At 45.2% G+C, this 20389-nt stretch overlaps 1 protein-coding gene across 3 annotated transcripts in view; it reads left to right on the plus strand.

Annotated features, from left to right (window-relative positions):
• HIPK2 (homeodomain interacting protein kinase 2) overlaps window positions 1-20389 on the plus strand; it is a 130129-nt gene that overhangs the window by 39084 nt on the left and 70656 nt on the right. For all 3 annotated transcript variants that reach the window (XM_017804682.1, XM_017804684.1, XM_017804683.1), the window contains one exon: window positions 4860-5958. In XM_017804682.1, coding sequence (XP_017660171.1) covers window positions 4860-5958 — 1099 coding nt within the window. The remainder of the gene's footprint in view (window positions 1-4859; window positions 5959-20389) is intronic.

Genomic DNA, 20389 nt, shown 5'->3' on the forward strand with positions numbered 1-20389 from the left:
TTGCCTTCTCAACCTGGGTGTGTATGTGGGTTTTCTGGCTTGTGCCTCTCTGGGGAGAAGTGGAAGATACTTATTTCAGTAGTGTCTTGTGTGCATCATTTATATGCTGAACACACGCCATGTGCTTTCTACAGTATTTTTCAAGCAGGCACTGTCGTTCTGGAGGCCGTCAGCAAGCAGCCTCTGGTTACAGAGCTCTGCAGGTACTGCAAAAGGTCTTACTGCCTACTTAATACAGGGCAGGGGCTTGGTCTCTTGCCACCACAAAGGCCACCCTTATAAATCAACAGTAAGTGCTAGGAGTAAAGCAGAAGAAAACATCAGTGACTTGCAAACTGTTCCTTCTTTAGTCCCCAAAGTGTATTTTTTGCCCTTTGGGGTGAGGTGGGTGGATAGGGAGCTTTACCTCATTTGCTTTCTTGAGACCTCTTAGAAGTACAAGTGAGGCGGCTGCATGATTTGTGTATGCATGCAGAAGAGGGCCATCTGAATTGTAAATAGCACCTGCTAAATTATTATTAAGTGAAAGCTGACGTGGGAGGAGTTCTCAGGAAAAAAACCCCTCAAGTCTTTTAATAAAAGTCGTTCCAGATGTTTTAACATTATCCCCTGGCTGCATGCTACATACTTCAGCTCATGTCGATGCTACGGGGAGTTAACGTGAGTCGTATCAAGGACAGGGAAGGCCCCATTAAATCCAGTTACTGTCAGTTGTGTGAGAGCTTTAAATGGCTGCACTAAAACTCATTATTAAAGAAAGGAACTATCAATTTTATTTAATGTATGGTGCCCAGCCTTGATTCTGCTCCCACCCCAGCAACTCGCCATGCTCGGGGTGATATAAAACTTAGACTTGCACTCATCAGGATGAGCATTTAACTGTTGTAGAGTCCTGGCTGCATCCTGGCTGGCTAATTGAGGCTGTGGGGGCTGCCCTGCACCCCTGCCAAGGCAGGCACCAAGCTCAGCCGGTATTGCCACTTGCCTTAGTCCAGCCAAAGCTTTTGCTGGTGTAGGTGGGGCTGCTGAGCTGGGCTTCAGGTGAGCAGGAGTGCTCGGTGAGCAAAGCTGCTCAACCTGAGTATCCTTACCCTCTCTGCTCCTGGTGGAGAGCAGAAAGAGGAGGAGCTGGGTGCCAGCCTTGGGCCCTTCCATGCAGAAAGCGGAAAGGTGACTGCTAGGATCTTCCTGCAGGCGAAGGGAGGTGACATGAAAGGCACAGTCTTGCACAGGAGGTTTCTTGTCAGACCTGGGAGTGGGGGTTTACGAGAACTTTTCCAAAGTGAAACATTACATTTTCCATGGCTTGTGACCCCTCTTGTCTTTCCAAGACCCCAGGAGTGAGGATGCTCTCTGAGGACATCCCCACTGTCTCTGAAGCATCAGTGTCATTGGGCTTGGCTGGCATGGGTCACCCCATTACTACTGGCATGTTGCCTCATGGACACGGTGGCAAGCTGTTGCCAGCCTATGTAATCAAAAGGCTGAAGTTGTAAATCATATTACAGGCTGTAATGAGGAATTTGATCCCTGTAACAAACCATCCAACTTTTATTCACATTTATTACTATTTCTGCTATTCCCATGGAGCAAAGATCCTTTTTGAAAAAAAGAACATGCCACCAGCACAGTTTGATTGTGTCCTTAGGAAATTTAGGGTTGTGTTTTTCTCGCATTAACTGCACAGGCAAATTTGCAATAAAAATTACTTGGCTGCAGAAGCCTTTTTTCCCATCACTGAGCTGTCAATCAGCCTGTAATTTCTTAGTATCGGACTATGCTGAAGGACTCACTGAATTGTTCTCCCCTAAAACCTCAAACATGAGAAAAACATTTTGATTGGAAGGAAGAAGATTTCATAGTTCTTTTTTTAGGGGAAAAAAATACCTCTCCTGTGATGGGAAATAACCTCTGAGGAGAGTGGAAGTGGCAGCAAGAGTCTATAGTCCTCCCTTTATCCGCAAGAAAGCACTGCTTCCTCCACACCCTCTGTTTTTGGGGTACCAGTGTGGGTCAGTGATTTTATCCCCTATTCCTGTTCCCCTGCTGAGGCTGCCAGCAAGGGGCTGGTTGTTGATGTGGAAACCAGTCCCTAACAACAACTCGTTTCACCAATGGGCACAGGCAGCCATCTGACATTGACAGTGTTGAGTGACTGCTGACCTTGTTTTTAGCGTCAGCTGATGTCAACTGGAGTACTGCCAGTTTGCACCAGTTGAAAGTCTGTCCCTTAATGGTGGCTATTATCCTGATTTTTACAGTGGCACTGAGAAAGTTGCAGCTGCTGCACTTCACATCCTTGACTTTAATTTGGGGTGCCTCGGTCGTTTCGTGTTGTCTTTAGAGGAGTGTGTGAGAAGAACATCTCGTCTTGTTCTGCGTCAGTCATTTTTTCCCTTTTTATTTTGTACGAAGAGAGATTGCTCAAGCACACCATGGAATGAAAGCCATAAAGCTATAAATTACACCTCTGCTAGGTCCACAATATGTTACCAATTACATCTGTTACATTATTCGCGTCCAGGGGGAAAACATACATCAAACCAACCCCACTCTCTCTAGGCAGGTTGGTACTGTACTAGAAGGAACACTGTGACTCTTCTTAATCAGTGGAAGAACAAACACAGCTTTGGCTCACTCACATACGATCCTTGTGTCCAGGATGACAAGTTGAGTAATACTGCTGCGGTTCTCCGAGCTCACCACATGCCACATGCTACAGCATTCGTGGCAGCACTGCCCTGTGGAGAGAGGAGAGCAAGTACTTAGAGGGGCAGGGAGCTGGAGGGGGTCTGAGTACCTGGTTGTGGGGACCTTGGAAATTGCTGCCAAGGAGGTTGAGAGGCAGGGGGGAGTGGAGTTAAAAGGAATGACAGCAAACAGCGTCAGAAATCCCCTTAGAGCTAGGGAGCACATCTGCAGAGGGGAGCACACTGTGGTTTGCAGGGCTTCATTGTCAGAGCAGGGTCAGCGGGGTTTTGTGCGGTGTGTTCAAACAGGGGCGAGGGTTGGTTTCCCCATGTGTTCCAATGGGGGTTTTCTTCTGCGTCTGCCTTGTCCTCATAAATGTGTCACTGTGGCAGGGCTGAAGGTGGGAGTGTTGAAGCAAACTGGAGCGATCGCTTTGCTGGTTACTTCTTAGTAGCTATGTATGGTGGGTTTTGGCTTACCACAGCATCCCTCTCCTGAGTAGTTCCTGGGCTTTGGGCAGCTGGGAATTAACTAGAAAATGGGCACTGGATGTGTTTAGGTCTGTTTGCTTCACCATGCTACTGAATTTTGTGAATGTAGAGTAACCTTCATATTTTTCTATGTGAGTGTATAAGTTCATGCATGTGTGTGAGCCTATATGAGCTCCAGAAAATGGTCTGGAGGAGAGCTGAGTGTCAGATACTGTCAGTCCTCCAAATGAAGAAGTCATCCATGTGCATTGCGGATTTTGTTGTGGTTTTGTTATTGAAGCATTTATTCAGCTTTTAACTTTTTAAAGTTGAAAACAAGTCAAGGTTATGTTTGTGCTTAATAATTCAGCAATGGTGCCAGCTCAGCACATTGTCTTTTCCTTCCCTAGTCATTCTGGTTTATTAAAAAGAAACACTGACGACAGATAGAAAGGTGAAGGAGGCTGTGCCTTTCTGCTCTAACTCCTGTCAGGTGCTCACTCCTTCCCTAGGAATCCCCATGGATTTGTGTTCTTCACAGTACCTTTGCCCCAGTGGTACTATCCCTACCCTGGGCAGGGAAAGCTGGAGCAAGTAAGGACTTAGATGTCCCCTTTTCTGTGGACCACATCTTTTTTTCTGAATAGACACATTTTCTGTGACAGTGGAATATTACTCAGAGTCCTTCAGTAAGTCTGTCTCAGTGATACTGTATTTTTGCCTCGATTATGAAGTTTGTGGGGTTGTTCTTTGGTGTTTAGTTTTTTTAAATAAAGATTTAGAAGATCGTTAACTCTCCTGGAGCCAAAGAAGCTTGCATTAAAATAGGATTTTGTCTTTTCTTTAAAAGTAAAGTTATATTAAGAGCTAATTCTGCCACATGCTAATATGTACGTTGCTTCATTAACAATGCTGTTAATTTGCAGGGGATCAGTTTCCCAGTGATGGTGTTGTCACTGTGAATAAGAATAGATGAACACAATTTTATAAATCTGGGAGAACTGAGAGCACACAGTAAAGCTCATGTTGTGTAACTCCTATCTCCACTGTCCCTGAGCACAGACCAGCATTGTGCACGATTCCCACACGCAGACTTGGCAAGCAATCTGAAACATCCTCTTCTTCTGCCCTGGCTCCTCAACTTTATCTGTGCACCTCAATTTTGTCACAGTGTATCGTCTCCTGGTCCCATCTTGACTCTCTGCAGGCCAGAAGCTACACAGTGGTTTTATGGAAATAAATGGAGGGCTTAAGTCAGATCCACCAAAGTGCTTAATACAGGATGAGCCTGAGGATTTGAAATTTGGCTTCTGTAGTCAGAATATTTTGCAGTATTTGACATGAGTTCTTCCAGAGAGCTAGATATATTTCTGGAGACAATGGGAATAGGAGTCTCTTTAGACAGAGGAGGTAAAAATAACATGTACATTCCTGTTATTAAAAATGAGAAGGGGGAGAGCAAGAGAGCAGAAATCTTGAATGTTGTTAGTATAGTTCAATCAGAGGTAGTGATTTATTTAGAGCACAGTATTTTATTTCTGTTGAATACATATTTCTGGAAGAATGTGATTTTTGCATGTGTGTGTCTGTGCTGTGTCTGAAGCCTGTGTCCCATTTCCCTTTCCTGCCACTGAGCAAATGAAAAAAGCTGGGGATGGCATCCTGACACTGTGGTTTCACTCTGATGTTGTATTGCAGGTATGGCCTCGCATGTGCAAGTTTTCTCTCCTCATACCCTTCAGTCAAGTGCCTTCTGTAGCGTGAAGAAACTGAAAGTGGAGCCGAGTTCAAACTGGGATATGACTGGGTACGGCACACACAGCAAAGTCTACAGCCAGAGCAAGAACGTGCAGTCCTCCCAAGCAGCCGCCGCAGCAGCCGTCAACGCCTCCCTCCAGATCCCCAATCCGAGCATCCCCTACGAACAGACCATCATCTTCCCAGCAAGCACGGGGCACATCGTGGTGACATCTGCCAACAGCACTTCTGGTGTGGTTGCAGTGTCTGGGCAAACACTGGGCGGGCCACACAACCTGATGCGTCGCAGCACTGTGAGCCTTCTGGACACCTACCAAAAATGTGGACTTAAGCGCAAGAGTGAGGAGATTGAGAACACAAGCAGCGTGCAGATTATCGAGGAGCATCCACCAATGATTCAGAACAATGCCAGTGGGGCCACTGTAGCCACCGCCACCACTTCCACAGCCACCTCCAAAAACAGTGGCTCCAACAGTGAAGGGGATTACCAGCTGGTGCAACATGAGGTGCTCTGTTCCATGACCAACACGTACGAAGTGTTAGAGTTTCTTGGCCGTGGAACCTTCGGACAAGTAGTCAAATGCTGGAAACGTGGCACTAATGAGATTGTGGCTATCAAGATCCTAAAAAACCACCCTTCCTATGCCCGGCAAGGCCAGATTGAAGTGAGCATCCTGGCTCGGCTGAGCACGGAAAGTGCGGATGACTACAACTTTGTCCGTGCTTACGAGTGCTTCCAGCACAAGAATCACACATGCTTGGTCTTTGAAATGTTGGAGCAGAACCTCTATGATTTCCTAAAACAAAATAAATTCAGTCCCTTGCCCCTTAAGTACATTCGACCAATTCTCCAGCAGGTAGCAACTGCCCTAATGAAGCTGAAAAGCCTGGGACTGATTCATGCTGATCTCAAACCAGAGAACATCATGTTGGTAGACCCATCCCGACAGCCATATAGGGTCAAGGTCATAGACTTTGGTTCAGCTAGCCATGTATCTAAAGCTGTGTGTTCTACCTACCTTCAATCCAGATATTACAGGTAAGAGACTGGGCTCATGTAACATAACTAGAAGTATTTTACCTATGGGAATTTTGCTACATTCAGGTAAATGAATGAAAGTCATCCCTTAATCCTAAACAAAGATGGGTCTTAGAATGGCTTGCTGGTGATAGGAAAAATTGGTGTCCTAACCCCTTGGAGTTTACTTGCATTGAAAACCATTGTAAATTTGTAAATAGTTAAAAAGTGTTGTAAAAATAGAGTTTTCCAGTTCCAATTTAGAAAGCCTTTTACCTCTCTTCTCTTTGGGAATGTTTCCAGATGAGAGGATGTCTCTGGAGAGTCCACATTTCTATTCCAAGTAAATGCATGTAGGTTCTTGGTGTCAGTGTTACTTTAACCTAAACAATCAATCTATATTTCAAATATGTCTTCCAGTGTTTACTCATATGTGAAAACAGGGATTTTACAAGAATGAGATTGACCCACAGGAAAACTGTGTGGATGCAGATGATGCTTTGTCAGGGAGTAGTTTTCACACAGGCTGTGCAGCTTGCTAGAGTCAATGGGAGTATTCTGACTGGCTCCTGTGAACTCTCCTCCCAGCAAGCAGACAGCCTGGCCAGGCTGGAAACACCTATTGCCATGCGGGAAGCTGTTGGTAGAGCTGAATGAGTATTGTCAGTGATTTGGTGTTGGACTGAGGACTGGGTGTGGTCTGTTGATTCCCACTCACAGTGCTTTGTTATGTGCTAGAATGGAGTTCTGACCTCTGTTAAGGCGTGCCTGATGTGAAACCTGTGAACCAGCTATATCCCTCTTCATTCTGGTGAACAGTTTCAGCAAAGCAGCCTCTTTTCATAACCCCTGGAAGGCCGTCCTCACCCTCCGTCTTGACTCCAAGACACAAAGTCTCTCCGTAGATGTTTTCCTCAGCCCCTCACTTTGGTACCAGTCGGCTTGAGTCAACATCTCAAGGACTGAGAAAAGCAATTCTGCTACATCAGGGGTGGGGGAAAATAGTGGGAGGGGGGAAACAGAATTTATCTTTAGATAATAGCTGAATTTGGAAATGTTCAGACCATGTTTTTGTTGTTGCACTTCTGTGAAACAGGCAAAGGGGGAAAACGCGATCCTTCTTGGTGACTGATTTAATGACAATCAGTCCTGGCAGCATCCACAGCTCATCAGATGGGTTACAGAAAACCAGGGTAGTTGCTCTGTTTGTAAATGGGAAAGAAATCTGTCATACATGGATAGGACTGGGGACAAAAAGCCAACATGAGTTAATAACAGACCCTTTTCCTACTTTAAACTTCAGGGTGGCAAAGCCTACCTGAACTCTGAGCTCAGAAAGAGTTAATTTTCACAGGAACAGGAACTTTGACAGTGTAACACTGCAGCAGCTGATTTTTATCTGCTTGTCCTTTGCTCTGAAGGAGCAAAAAAATCCTCAACCCTAGTTTATACCTCAGAAGAGGCTTATTAAATGAAATATTCTACCTGATGACAGTCCCATCCTCCAGGAGAGACATGTTTCTGTGGTAAATATGCAAAAGCTTTTAGGATTGCAATTACCTGGCAGACTAGAAATAAAATAAAAAAAAAAAAAAAAGATAATACAGGCGTTTTGTTGTTGAGTTATCTGTGATTCTGCATTAGCAGCCTAGGTCCCTAGCTGAAAGACAGAAGGGGCAGCCAAAATGAAATATGTGACAGAAAGCAGAAGTGAAAGAGAAAAATGGTTCATTCTCAGCGACAAACAAGGAATATTTTTGTGTCAGTCTCTGGGGAGGAAAAGGCTTGATAAAATTTGCTTTTTGTATTTTAAATGTTATTCCTGCCCAGTCTGAAGTTACAACTTGATAGATAATAAGTTCTGTCTGTCTAATTCCTCCCTTGTTTTTCGTGCCTGAATTGGTGGGAGGAGGGGAAAAAGGGCAGCAGCTCACCAGGAAAAAAAAAAAAAAGAAAAATCTTGTTGGGTTGAATTACATCAGCAGGGGGCTGCTGATTAAGCTAAATTCAAGTCATGAGGAAAATTTATATTCTTCATTTTCTGATAGGGAAAAATACAGCACAGAGTGAAGACCCCTTCCACTCCAAAGAGAAGGAACTTTAATGCTAGGGGAAACACTGGGCTTTATAAAGATTTCATGTGTCTTCCATTTAATTTACACTTGTTCTGCTTGCTAGAGTATGAAAGACAAGGGGATGACTTCAAGAAATGGCACATTTAAGCTGAATGTGAAGGAAAAGCTTCCTCAGAGTAGTAAAACCTCTCAGACTCTAAGCAGTCGTGCCAAAGAAGTGACAGAAGCCCTGTGCCTCATGCATTTAAGGAAAGATGAGGCAGAGCACTGGGGAATATAATGTAGAGTTTGAATCTCAGCTGGAGTTTTTTTATCATAGGCTTTTGGGAGCAAATTCCTAAGTTGTCCCCATATTTTATGAACAACTTGTTTTTTCTTTTCTGTATCACTACTTTTGAGACTGTGATGGATAAATCCTTTCAAGGGTTGAAAGGTGTTTGGGATCCTGCTCATTTTCAGGGCAATATAAGGCCTTTCCTCTTCTCCCAGAGGAGACAAAAGTATATTTAAACAAACTGTGTTCTTTCTTGACCTGAATCTGCATAAACTAAGAGAAGCCCCATGGCTGCTTGCAGACTTTATATGAGGGATTTGCCACTGCTGCCACGTAACATGCTCTGAAGATGAACCAGATCCTTCAGCCCATTTCTTGTGGGAGGGATGGATTGGAACTTGGTATTGCACTGCTGGTGCTGCTCGGGGGCCCTCGCTCGGTGCACCAAATTCAGCAATGTTTCTGTCCCACTAGGGATATTTCTAAGCAAGTGCTCTCTGGAAGAATGGTGATGGCATTAAGGTGGCAGAGTGGTGTGGAAAGTACCAAAAATGACATCAAAATGTCTTCAGTCTAACAGAATTTAGCTCCCAACCCTCTCAGAGGATATAGCCAGCTCCAGGCTAGATCTGGTGCCATAATTGATACTCTGGAGATCTTTCACTCTTGCTTCTGGGCCCATAGAGGGGCCCAAGGCAAAGCGTAACATGACAGCCTAAGGTGGACCTTTCAGGAACTGCCTCACTGCCAAGAATCCCTCTCTGGGAGGGCAGCGCCATCATGTCACCAGTGCAGCCCCAGGCCTCTGGTGAAGGGAATGAGCCCCAGCAGGGTCACACCATGGGCCCTGCACTGACATGACAAAGAACATTACAGCTGCAGTCTGTGGTCATCTCAATGGGTGGTGCTGTGAAGAGGATCGTCCTCCTTCTGCCCACCCATCTTCAGCCTGTGGTGCAAAACTCACTGTGGTGCAGTGTTTCTCACGTGGCATCCTTAGCCAGTGCCTGTAGGACCTGACTGGTGGCTGTCCAAATGTCCCTTGCTTGGGACAGGGGTCCCAGCCTTCCCCTCAGTCACCATAATCCTTCGTCTTGTCCCTTATCGCCAGCTGCATCAGCCTGGGCCTGATCATTGACCCTTCATGGGGGTACATGGTGATGCAGCTGTTGTCTGGAGGTGCCTGTGTGAGGAACTGAAGCTGCCCATGGGAGGCTGCTCTGCCCAGCTCACAGTGCGGGAGCAGGGCTCTGCAACTGGCAGTTTAACCAGACAATTTCTTAAGCTATAAATGAAGCCCTGTTCGTAGAGCAACCGATCAAAAGTCTACGACAGCTGCTGTGTCACAGGGTATCTTCCTGGGATTTTATTTTTTTCTTTTCTTTTTCGTGCTGCAGTTTGAAGGGGAGATCACTGAGGTAGTCTCTATGATCTCCGTTTTGCAGAGAGTCAGAGAGATGAATGACCAGAGAGATCCCTTCTGGGTTGATAAGCTATGTATGGACAGCTTCCTGGGAAAACCCATATACTGAGAAATACAGGGCTCAGGCTGCAACAGATATCCCCTTTGATAGAGCCCCTACTCATGTACCCAGGTGGAAGAGGGGATACTACCCTCTGGGAGGTGGGGGTGGTTGGGGTGGTGGGAAGAGCTGTGGTCCTCCCTTGCTGGAACCAGAGTGGTTCCCTATCATGGGGTGGCAGCACCAGGATGCTCGGAACAGTTGGGCTGCTCGTGGGGGCACTATCACTATGTTACTTTGCCCTCTTGGCTTTTCTTTGCTGTTCAGCTGAAACAGCTGCTGTGTTGGCACCGCAGGGATGATAACGTTCCGCTAATTAATGGCGTAATCACCTTACGAGATTTAAGTCTTTTAGAATTTGCAAAATATTGCAGATACAAAATAGTGGCTGTCACCTCTGCACTATTAGTGGATAAATGTAGGTTAGGTTCCTTGTTTTCAACAGGCTTTGGTATGTGGCGTGTCTGGCTCGAGTTGGGATGTCTGCTTTGTAGGTAAGTGGCCTTTGATGAAATGTTTGGATAACAGAGAATGAAGCCGAGTATCAGTTTGAAGAGGTGTTTATCAGTCTGGTTTCAGACTCTGCAAGAAAATATGCAGGCATAAAGGCTACGTGCATGTTGTCAAACGCCCATACAGAGTGAGTAGTGAGGCTGTGTGCAGGTGTGGTTTTTAACTGGCTGTACATGCTTAGCTGGGTGAGTGCAGGTCCTGAGGGTGCAGGGGGCTAAACTGGGTCCATCTGGTCACACATGGACATTGTGCCGTGACAGGTATCAGTCCTCTAGCTGTGCTGACAGGGAGCCAAAGCAGGGTAGATTCCTGAGCAGAGTCACAACCTCTTCCCCATCATGTGACTCACAGTATTTGTCATTCTGGCCAAAACTGCCCTTTAAATGAGGCAGTTATAATGGCACAGGGATAGGCTGTGCTTATTTGTTTACTCAGTGAATTGGCATCTGTTAAGTCCTTGTATAACAGTGTTAGTGCACTTATATTTCAAAATCTTCTGCCATTCTGGACTTGCAAAAACATCTCTATCTCAGACTTGACTGCATTTGCAGCCGTGGGAGTTTCATTGCTCTGCCAGTCTGTTTCAGTCCTACCTGCAACATTCACTGCTTTACTGACTCTGCCTCTCCAAGGTAAAGAGCAGGATAGCTAGATGGTTTGAGGAGGAAAGTTTCTTCTGGGGACTGGAGTGAAACCACAGAGTTCATTGTTAAAGTCTAAGCTTGGTTTCACTTAGTGATGATCATGTCTAGTAGGACTTCAGGCTTGCAAAACTGGCAATACATTGCAGAAGACTTTGTGGAGGAAAGCAGACTTCAAGCTATACTATTTTAAGCAGTTGTTCATTTCTTTCCAAAGGACAGTTGGGAGTTTGGAGTTGTTTTTTTCAGAACCAACATTCAGTAGGACTTTTTTTTTTTTTTCCAAACCAACAGCAGGATTAATTGAATCTCAGTTTCATTGTACCCTGACCACCAAGTCTTGGAAGGCAACAGACATTTAGCTGAAAGCTTTTGGCTTTGTCCCATCTTTGTGATAGTCAGGCCAGGTTGGGTTTTGGTTTTACAAAACTCAAGCAAAGATAGTTCTTTGCCAAGTTCTTTTGTGTATACATCACCTCAGAGCAGGGATGGTAAACCAGCATTATGTTTGCAGTGCATCCAACAGAAGATTCACACTGTATATTCCAAAATAACTCCCTATCTGCAGTCTAATTTAAAACAAAAAAACCTGCATTTCAGCCTAAACAATCTCCTCAGACTAGACTCTCCCTAGTGTTTTCTCTGTTTAAACCTTCTTACCATTTCCCTAGGTGTTTTTTATTTTTCTCTGAGCAGACACTCCAGTTCCTCCTTTATCTTGTCAAAGTTGGTGGTCTGCCCCTTTCCCTGTGATGCTGCAGCATCTCCCTGTCCAGCTCCAGCTCCGAGAGGAGCCCTGCATCCCCGTGTAGAGTCAGAAAGGCTGTCTGTCACAGGAGGGCTTTGTTTATTTATTAGCTACGTGTATAAGATATGCTCAGTTATGTGCTTCCAGGCACAAGAATATTTGTAACAAAGGCATGTTTTCAAGGAACCTGACAGGGAACCTTTCCCCGGCGAAGAGAGGTCTTCAATAGGCCAAGGAAGGGAGAAGTCTCGTGCTGTCTCCTTTTGCTTCATCTGTGTCTGAGAAGTGGAAAATCAAATATCTCAACTGAATGCTGAGCCAACCTGTTTAGTCCCCTCTCCTCTCTGAAAACAGCTCCTATATGGCAAAGATGGGGCACTGACATACTTACTGACAGTAATTATTCCTTCTGCAGATCTCAGTTTTGTCTTGGTGCCTGGAAAGGAAGGAACTTGTGTGCCCACCGGCAGGGACCAATCCATTAAGGGTGTTGTGGATCAGAGATGAGTATGTGAAAGGCAGCCAGAGGCAGGTACCAGGGTCAGAAGCACTGTTTTTTCATCAGCTACTGCCACCCCACAGGTGAGGGGCTCTGGTTCTGGTGCAAAAGAGCAAACAAAAGATGGGGAAGAATTTTGCTTCTGAAAAAAGAGCATTTTCCAAAGACTGCTGCAGCTTTTAAGGACATCAGTGATCCCCACAGAGGGAAGGGCAGCCTTCTAGATCCAGGCAGCCCCATTCACTCTCAGTGATGGTGCCCACAGCTCAGGCAGTGCTGTGTGGACAGGGAACAGGAGCAGGAGCAGAGCTGAAGTGACATGGCTGCTGATGAGGGCTCAGTGGTCAACCACCAGCTTTGACACAAGTGTCCTGCCCAAACTGGGGTAGCTCACCTCACCCTTCTCGACATCAGCTCAAGAGGAACGTGGTTCTGGAGAACTGTGCTCCCCTTCCCCTCCACCCCCTCTACTCCATAACATTTCCACTTAAGCATCCCTTCCCTCTGTGTGCATTCACACCACCTGGTGCCATGTAGCCCCCTGCCTGGGGCTGACCTCCCCAAACACAACACTTTATGGTTTGGAACAAATAACACTCCAAAAGGGGCTGAGCTGGAGTTCCCACATGCTTATTTTAAGGGCTTGCAGAAAGGAGGCGGTGCGCAAATATACTTGTTACCGGTCCGTGTACTACCACCTGAAGTCATCTGGGAACTCCTGATGAAAACATCACAAACCTTTTTCTTTTAAACCTAGCAATGAATCCTAAACTAATCCCTACCTTCTCTACACTTACTGCCAGACTAGTTTCAATGAAGCTGGGAGGATCAGGGAGTGGCTTGGAAGTCACAGTTTCCCCACTTGTGAGTTGGCCACAGGTGTTCTTGGGTTTAATTTTTTTTGTTCTTTTTTTTTTTCTTCTCCTACTACTGTTTCTCCCACATCATCACCAAAACAAGCCTGTCTCAGGACTTCCTGCTGTCTATTTTTCATCTCTCCAGCTTTATAAGCACAGTAAGTCCTTTTAAGGCTGCAGCCTGGTGAATGATGTGAAAAATCAAGGTCACTCTTGTATTTACTGTACCAGGGCAAGTCTGAAACAGCTACAAATGGCTAGCTTTACCTACGAGAAATTAAAACCCTCCTATTCCACCTGTTGGCTGTAGAGCTTCAGACTCCATCTCTGCAGTACATAAAAGACCTACTGTGTTTTGGTAAAGATACCTGTGCCCGGATCTGGGGCTAGGGCATAACCAGGCTCATTACGGTGACAACCAGTTGCTTCTGCGGCGACACTTGTGAGTGACGGTACGATTGGCAGGGCTACAGCAAGAGCCAACTGCAGTCAGAGTCCACTGTATGTGTGTGTGTGAAAGGCATAAAGTTTGGTCTCTGCTCCTAGTTGCTTACTTCTGTGGTTTTGTGTTTGCTCTTCTTTCTCTCCTCCCACTCAAGTCACTTCCTCACCAAGTGCAAAGGAAACAGAGCAGGGAGAGGGTGCTCTTTTTTTTTCAGCTCCAATGACAGAACAGCAGCAGCAGCTCATAGGACCAGCGGTGTGATGATCCACAGCTGTTAGTCGAGCAATAGGTGGCCAGTGAAGGCAAAAGCACTGTGGTCACACACACTGGTATCATTTTCTGTGTCTTCCTACACTTATTTCAATGCATATTTGAGTCAGGGCAGTAGCTGGCCAAGGGCAGTGGTGTCTGCTAAGAAGCAAATGAGGTAAGGGGCTGTTGGCATGAGATCGGTGCTCCAAGTGTGAAAATAAGAAGAATTATGAGTAGTGAAATTCATCATCTGCACTTGTGAGTATGAAAAAGCATTAGCAACAGTTTGCACAGGATTTCAGGGATACTTTGCTCAAGTACCATATATTTAAATCCTATCAGGTTTTTACCTCCCTCTGTACATTTGCTCACTGCAGGCAAGAGATGTAAATATAACATGGAGGAAGCTTACTGGGTATGTCTGTGCATTCATTAGGTTCACGAGTTTTAGGGCCCAGCACAGTGGTACTGGAAAGCTGTCTTACACTGAAGAGCATTTTCTGATTGGAAAGTGTTACTGCTCTGGTGCTCATTAGCAATGAGGTTAGAAAAGTGACTGACGTTGGTTTATAAATGAATGAGTCATTACCAGAAGAGAGAAATTACCTGAAGATGCTACAGTTAGTATGGGGTTACACATTCCCCAGCTTCAGACCCCTGAATGACGTGATTTCAGTCCCCAGTTTAGATTTTCTCAAGCCATTTGCTGCACTGATGCTTCAAATTAGCCTAAGCTAATGTAAAGGCGCCTTGTTCTCAGGTGGGAGCTCAGTAGCTACCTCCTTCTCCAGGTCATGCTGGGGAAAAGGAGGAACTCTCAAGCAGTTGAGAGCGGTTATCTTGCTTGAAAAGCACTAATCTTGTGGCCTGACTTAAGCTGAGTTAGAGCCACAGCTGTTACCTGTTTAAGGAGGAAGGTCAAGGAAATGTCCTTTGCCTTATAGGCTAGATCATACAATAGTTGTTCTGTGGTGCTTTGTAAGGAAAAAAGGAATGCAGAAGAGAGGCATCCATATATATATATCCTGTGAGAGACTGACAGTTCTAAGAGAAAGTGGCTCTAGGAACTGAGAGAGGGGCAGGGCAGAGGAGGAATCCTCTTACAGGCCATGGCTACCTGGAAGTTACTGTTTCCCATATAAGGAAAGGTGTGGGAGGAAAGAAGATGAGGTTTCACTCTACTTACCCTTTGGAGACTTCAAGACCAGAGATAGCTGATTTCCAAAGAGGACAGTGCCCCTCTCCTGTGATGGGCTGGAAGGTAATCTGTGAGTCCCTGAGTGGCAGCTTGAGCTCTATTTTCTGCTTATTGAAGGATAGAAGTAATTGCAGATATTGTTTTAATTTTACAGACATGAGTCATTCTGTGCTGACAATTTTTGCCTTTACTTTGCCTTTATTTTACTGTGACTGCATGGTAGTGCTTGGGTGCATGTCCAAGTTCTGTCCCCTCTGTCCCTGCTTCTGCTGGTTTGCATTAACTGGGGAGTAGCAGATTTCTACACACTACAAAACCTACTGTTTCTCTCTAAAGGCTGCTGCTAAGGGACAGAGGCAGGGTAGATATGGGGGAATTGGCCTGATAAGACATGAAAAGTGCCAAAAGTTTTATGGACAGTTTTCAGACAACTCTGGTGACTGGCACAGCTTCTGAGCCCAGGGAGGTCATCAGCTGAAGTGTCTAGAGAAGGAGAATTGTGTGTTCCAGCACCTGATGGTCATGCTCACGTTGAGGCAGGCAAGGAGAAGTTAGCAATGTCTCAGTTAACTTGACATCAGGAGGAGCAGTACTGTAATGAGTTGTGGTTTAGCTCCAGATAGTATGATTGCATTGCTTGTGGTAATACTGCTGAGCAACACACTCTCCACTCTCTAGACTATAGGTGTCTGTCACTGTTTACCTTGCACTGTTCTCCTTGGATGCTGTGTTTGCTGGAGTAGGGCTTTGTTTACACCACCTAGTGCACAAGGATTTTTGTGGCTGAGGCCTTTAAACAAAAGGGTAATAGAGAGTATAATGGTGCATATGAGCACGAGGGGTAGCACGCATGTTAATGTGACAGCTGGCATACAGAAGGAAAGCTGATGGCCTTTTTTGGATCCACCATGGTAAGAATTTTTTATTTCAACCAGTTGCTTCTATGCAGAGCTTTGCACTCAAAGTCTGGGGTACTGGAGTGGAAGGAACATCTGATGAGTTAAGAGAAGTTTCAGTATATTTCGTGTAAGAGTGTTTTACTTGCCAGTGGGAGACTGCAAAGAGAGAAAAGTCATCCAGGAGGAAAATGGAATATTTCTTTAATGATCACAACAGTCTTAAGAGGGACAGATGAAATCTAAAATGTAAACAGGTTCAGCTGAGGCTAGCTGAATTTGCTGGTTACTGTGCTAAAAAGTTAATGATGATATATTACCAATTGATTTCAATAGGTAAAAGGAAGTAGTGGTGAAGGCCTATATAAAAAATAAAAGCTTACCTAAGTGATCTCATTCGCATAGCTGTCAAAAATACAGCTCTTGCCATTGTTAGCCACTTAAATTAGTGGACTGGATTCTGGAGGGCTCCATGAGCACAAGCAAAAGCAGAAGGTAGTCATATTGCTGTTTCTGGAAATGCTTTTCTGGAGGCTCATTTGATAACCTGTCTCCTCTTGGCAGGTGTGTGAGGGACCAGGGAAGAGAAAGGTAGTATGGGCTGGATTTTACTTAGCAGTGCCAATATGCATACAGAGATGCGGTGGCTTCAAATGTATTCCTTTGTAAGTGAGGTCAGAATGCAGCTTGATGCGTAAGATACATAATGAGCAATAGAAAGAAAAGCATGTTAACTGGGCTGGAAGATAACATTCTGTCTTTTGAATGGATTCTTGTTATTGTCACCGATGTAACTTTTGGCAAAAAAAAATTATGTTGAAATTACTCCTTTTTTCTCTGTTGTTTAGCTCTTGTTCTCAGCTTTGTTATGGCCACAAAGAGAGGATAAAAATGGACTGGCACAAAGTTGGTTTTCCTGTATCATTTAGAGTTATGTTTTCAGCCCTTAGCACTTCAGTAGGGTCTGTTCTTCATTTTGAAAATAGCAATAAAAGAGCAGAGAACATAAGAAAACACAATTCTGCTTTTTTTTTTTTTCCTAATGAAATTGTCAGTGCTAGCCTGAACTCTGCCTCTGATCTGTATGAAGTCTCTAAACTGTGCAGTTAGAAGAAAGCAGAGACAAAAGGAGAGATAAAATATCCATGTGCCTGGGTACTTTAGAAGGTAGTAAAAAGCTCCTGAAATCTTGCTTGTTTTTAATCTGTATGTTTATGCCTACATAAATCCTTTGGGAATAAACTTTAAACATTTACACTGAATTTAGAGAATTACCTTCCAGCCTCAGTACCTATGATCTAGCAAGAGTAACTAAGATTAAGCTTATGTGAATGGCCCTCTTGGCTTTCAGAGTCATGGGTAATGTTAAAGCCTGTGTTGAATTGCTGCTCTAATATGAGGAATGGTAGTAATGGGTATGAGTCGTTATGGTGTGTTTGCTGTTCGTGTGTGGTTGTCGGAAGCATTGGGCATGCATGGGGAGATAGCTCATGTCTTAGAAGAAGGATCCATCTGCAGTTTTTGGCAGCTGAGTGTCAAGACATAGTTAACAGAACCCCTGTCACTTTGGGGAGCTGTTGAGTGGAGCTTGAACAAGCCTAAACCTTCAGCTGCCTCATCAGAGAAGTGAAGAATTGCCAGCCACTTCACTCCAGCAGCTCGAGAAGTGCAGCAGTGTCTGTCCCATGTTGAGTTGTGAGGATTTTTCCTAGCACCTTGGTGCCCATCTCAGGCTCTGAAGGGCAGCCAAAGTAGAAGCTAGGGAGAAAAGAGGCAGGAGTAAACCCAGGGTATGAGAGATTGATTCAGATGAAAAATGAGGATGGTAAAGGTCAGAGTTGCTCTAGACAATAGATGATACAGCCACATAAACACTCCTTGCAGCTCAGTTCTGTGATTTGGTCTTACATGGGATTTGAAGAGACTCATTTCCAGTTCAAGGTCTGTGCTTTTGAGCAACCCTGAAGCTCTAGCTCCTAGACACACTCACAGCTTTTACCTTAGCCTGGGGCAACAGGATCTGATTACTGCCCACACAATGACATTTGAAGTCATGTAAGAATCTTATGTGCAGAATATAACTCTAGTCATTGCTTTTGTAAGGGGGCTGCCACAGCAGCCCAGTGACAGAGCAGAAAAAAGGGGACAGTGCTTGGTTTTTGACAGAAAATGTCCCTGACTTACTGTATTACACAGGTCAAATTTCATGGCAGGTGCGGGCTGGGGGAGTGGGGATGATTGCAAACTTTGACTGAAATTTTCAGAGCCATTGGTATTACGCTCAAGCATCTTGTGAAATGACGACTTCCACTGTATTTCCTCCATGCTTTTGCCTTTCGAGAGATCCACATTGTTGCACCTTTCCCTTGGACACCAGGAAGAGTGCATTTGGTTGATACTGTGTTGCCTTGCTTAGAGTTTTGGAGCTGTGCCAAACTATAGTATTTGCTTCCGTCGCCGTTTTCAGCAGCAGCGTGGCCGGGCACTGAGTACGTTTCTTCACAATGCTTTGAAACATCTGCCGTGCTCTGATCGTACATACTCATGAGCCAGGGTTTCTGCACAGCGGTCGGAGAGCTAGCAGGTAGCTGGCCTTGGCAGCGGACCCTGCAGCAGCCAGAGGACTGAGACACTGCAGGAACCCTGGTAAGAATGGGCAGGAGGCTGCTTTAGCTATAGTCAGAGCTTGCTTTGCTTGAAGCTGGCACAAGACTTTCCAACGAGGCCCTGACTGACCAAGAGCTTAGAGGCTTTCTTATCTGTGGAGAGTGACCCAGGCTGGTGGCAGCCCATAAGTAATAAAGATATTAACCCTCGTTAAGCAACACGGGGATATCTGACAACGTTACCTAGTTGCTCAACAACAAGGCATGTTACAACTAACCAGCTGGGACCAATTACGAAAGCCTCACTAATGCTAGAATTGCCTGTTTGCATTGTTGGGCTGAGGTTGAAGAGATGAATGACTGCTCTGCCACACGTGGGCAGGCTCGTGGTTGGGCAGTGCACGGGGTGGAGCTGAAGCGCAGCTACCACATCGAGCGTGGGGTGTCTGTGCTCTGGGATGTGTTTGCTGGGCATTGATGAGCCGTGGTGCCCAACACCTGTATCTGCCCAACCCTCTGTAGCTTGTGCTCCCAGATGCAGGATGAGGAAGCACCCCCAGGACTGCAGCAACATCTCCCTCCCCATTCGCAGCTTCTCCCACCCTCTTGCTGCTGCGGCAGCACCAATTTATGCCCAGTACCTACTTAACTGCTTGCTACGGTTAGAAAAAGAGGGGGGAGGGAAGTGGAGGCTCCTGCTTATGGCTGCCTCATGAATTTTTAGTCACTACATGAAGATTTCAAGAGTGTGCAAATAAAACATAAAATGAAGCGAAAGACTAAGTGGCACTGCACAAAAGGAGGGGGGAAAAAAACCAAAACACTGAATCATTGTCCAAAAGGTGCAGCCATTAGAGAATAATAATAGTTTTTGTGTGCAGTGCAGCTGGGGCCACAGTTGCAGAAGGAAGGTCCTCAGTGACCTGTGTGATGTCTCTGTTTGTTTAATGTGCTAAAACAAAGAACTGAAAAGCAGACAGGGCCCTCACAGATACTCACAGGGCTTCTCTCTCAGTTCCTGCGTCTGTGCCCTCTTTTGCTGCTGTGCGTGTGTGTCTTCATGCTCCAAATGCAACTAATCACAGCTACATGCTCTTGGATGCCTTCCGTTGTGCATCCGTTGTCACTGTTCCCGGGCACTCCCCTGTTGTTGACTCACTATTTTTGTAATTTAGAAACTACACCAAATAATATAAACTCAAACCGTTACTATTTTGTTGTCTGTTTTTTGAATTCTCTGTCCTTCGGAATAAGCCCAGGGTAATGACATTATCCCACCCCTCCACCCTGACCTCAGTCTTTTTCTATCCGTTTAGCAAATGCTGCAGCTTGCTCTGTTTTAATGGGTGGGAATCAATGTGGCTTTTTAAAATTGGATTCTCTCTGCCTTCACAAACAAAATCAATGGTGTTATTGAGCATGTGCAGGTCTGTGTGAATGGGAGCGAGCCAGCAGGGTTTGCCACCTCAGCGAGGCAGGGGCAAAGCCTGTAGCTCACACAGGGAGGATCACCCTTTATTTCTCTGTCATTTTGGTAAAGGACGAGTAGTTGGTACTGTTCAGAAAGTAGACCATAGGGAGCACTTTTCACCAGGTAATTAGATTTTTAAAGTGGTCAGTGCGAGGCAGTAAAAATGGGCTAAAACCAGACCATTTTGAGTGCCCGTAGGAGGTTTGAAAATCCCAGTAAAATGAAGTGTAATCCAAACCATGCTTTATTTCAGTATGACTTTACAATTGGATTTGCCACATCTTGTGGGGTTCTGAGCCCTTTGCTCTCAGAAGGGAGTTTCAGTGAAGATGGGGTTTGGCTTCATTCAGACTAAGCATTTATATGCAAACAAATGGAATGGGGAATTTACGTATCCATGTTTATCTTTTGTGGCAGATTGAGTTTACTAATATTGAGCTCCCGTGGGAAAGCT

The sequence above is a fragment of the Lepidothrix coronata genome, unplaced genomic scaffold, assembly GCF_001604755.1.
Source record: "Lepidothrix coronata isolate B3197 unplaced genomic scaffold, Lepidothrix_coronata-1.0 Scaffold10, whole genome shotgun sequence".
NCBI classification, from domain to species: Eukaryota; Metazoa; Chordata; class Aves; order Passeriformes; family Pipridae; genus Lepidothrix; species Lepidothrix coronata.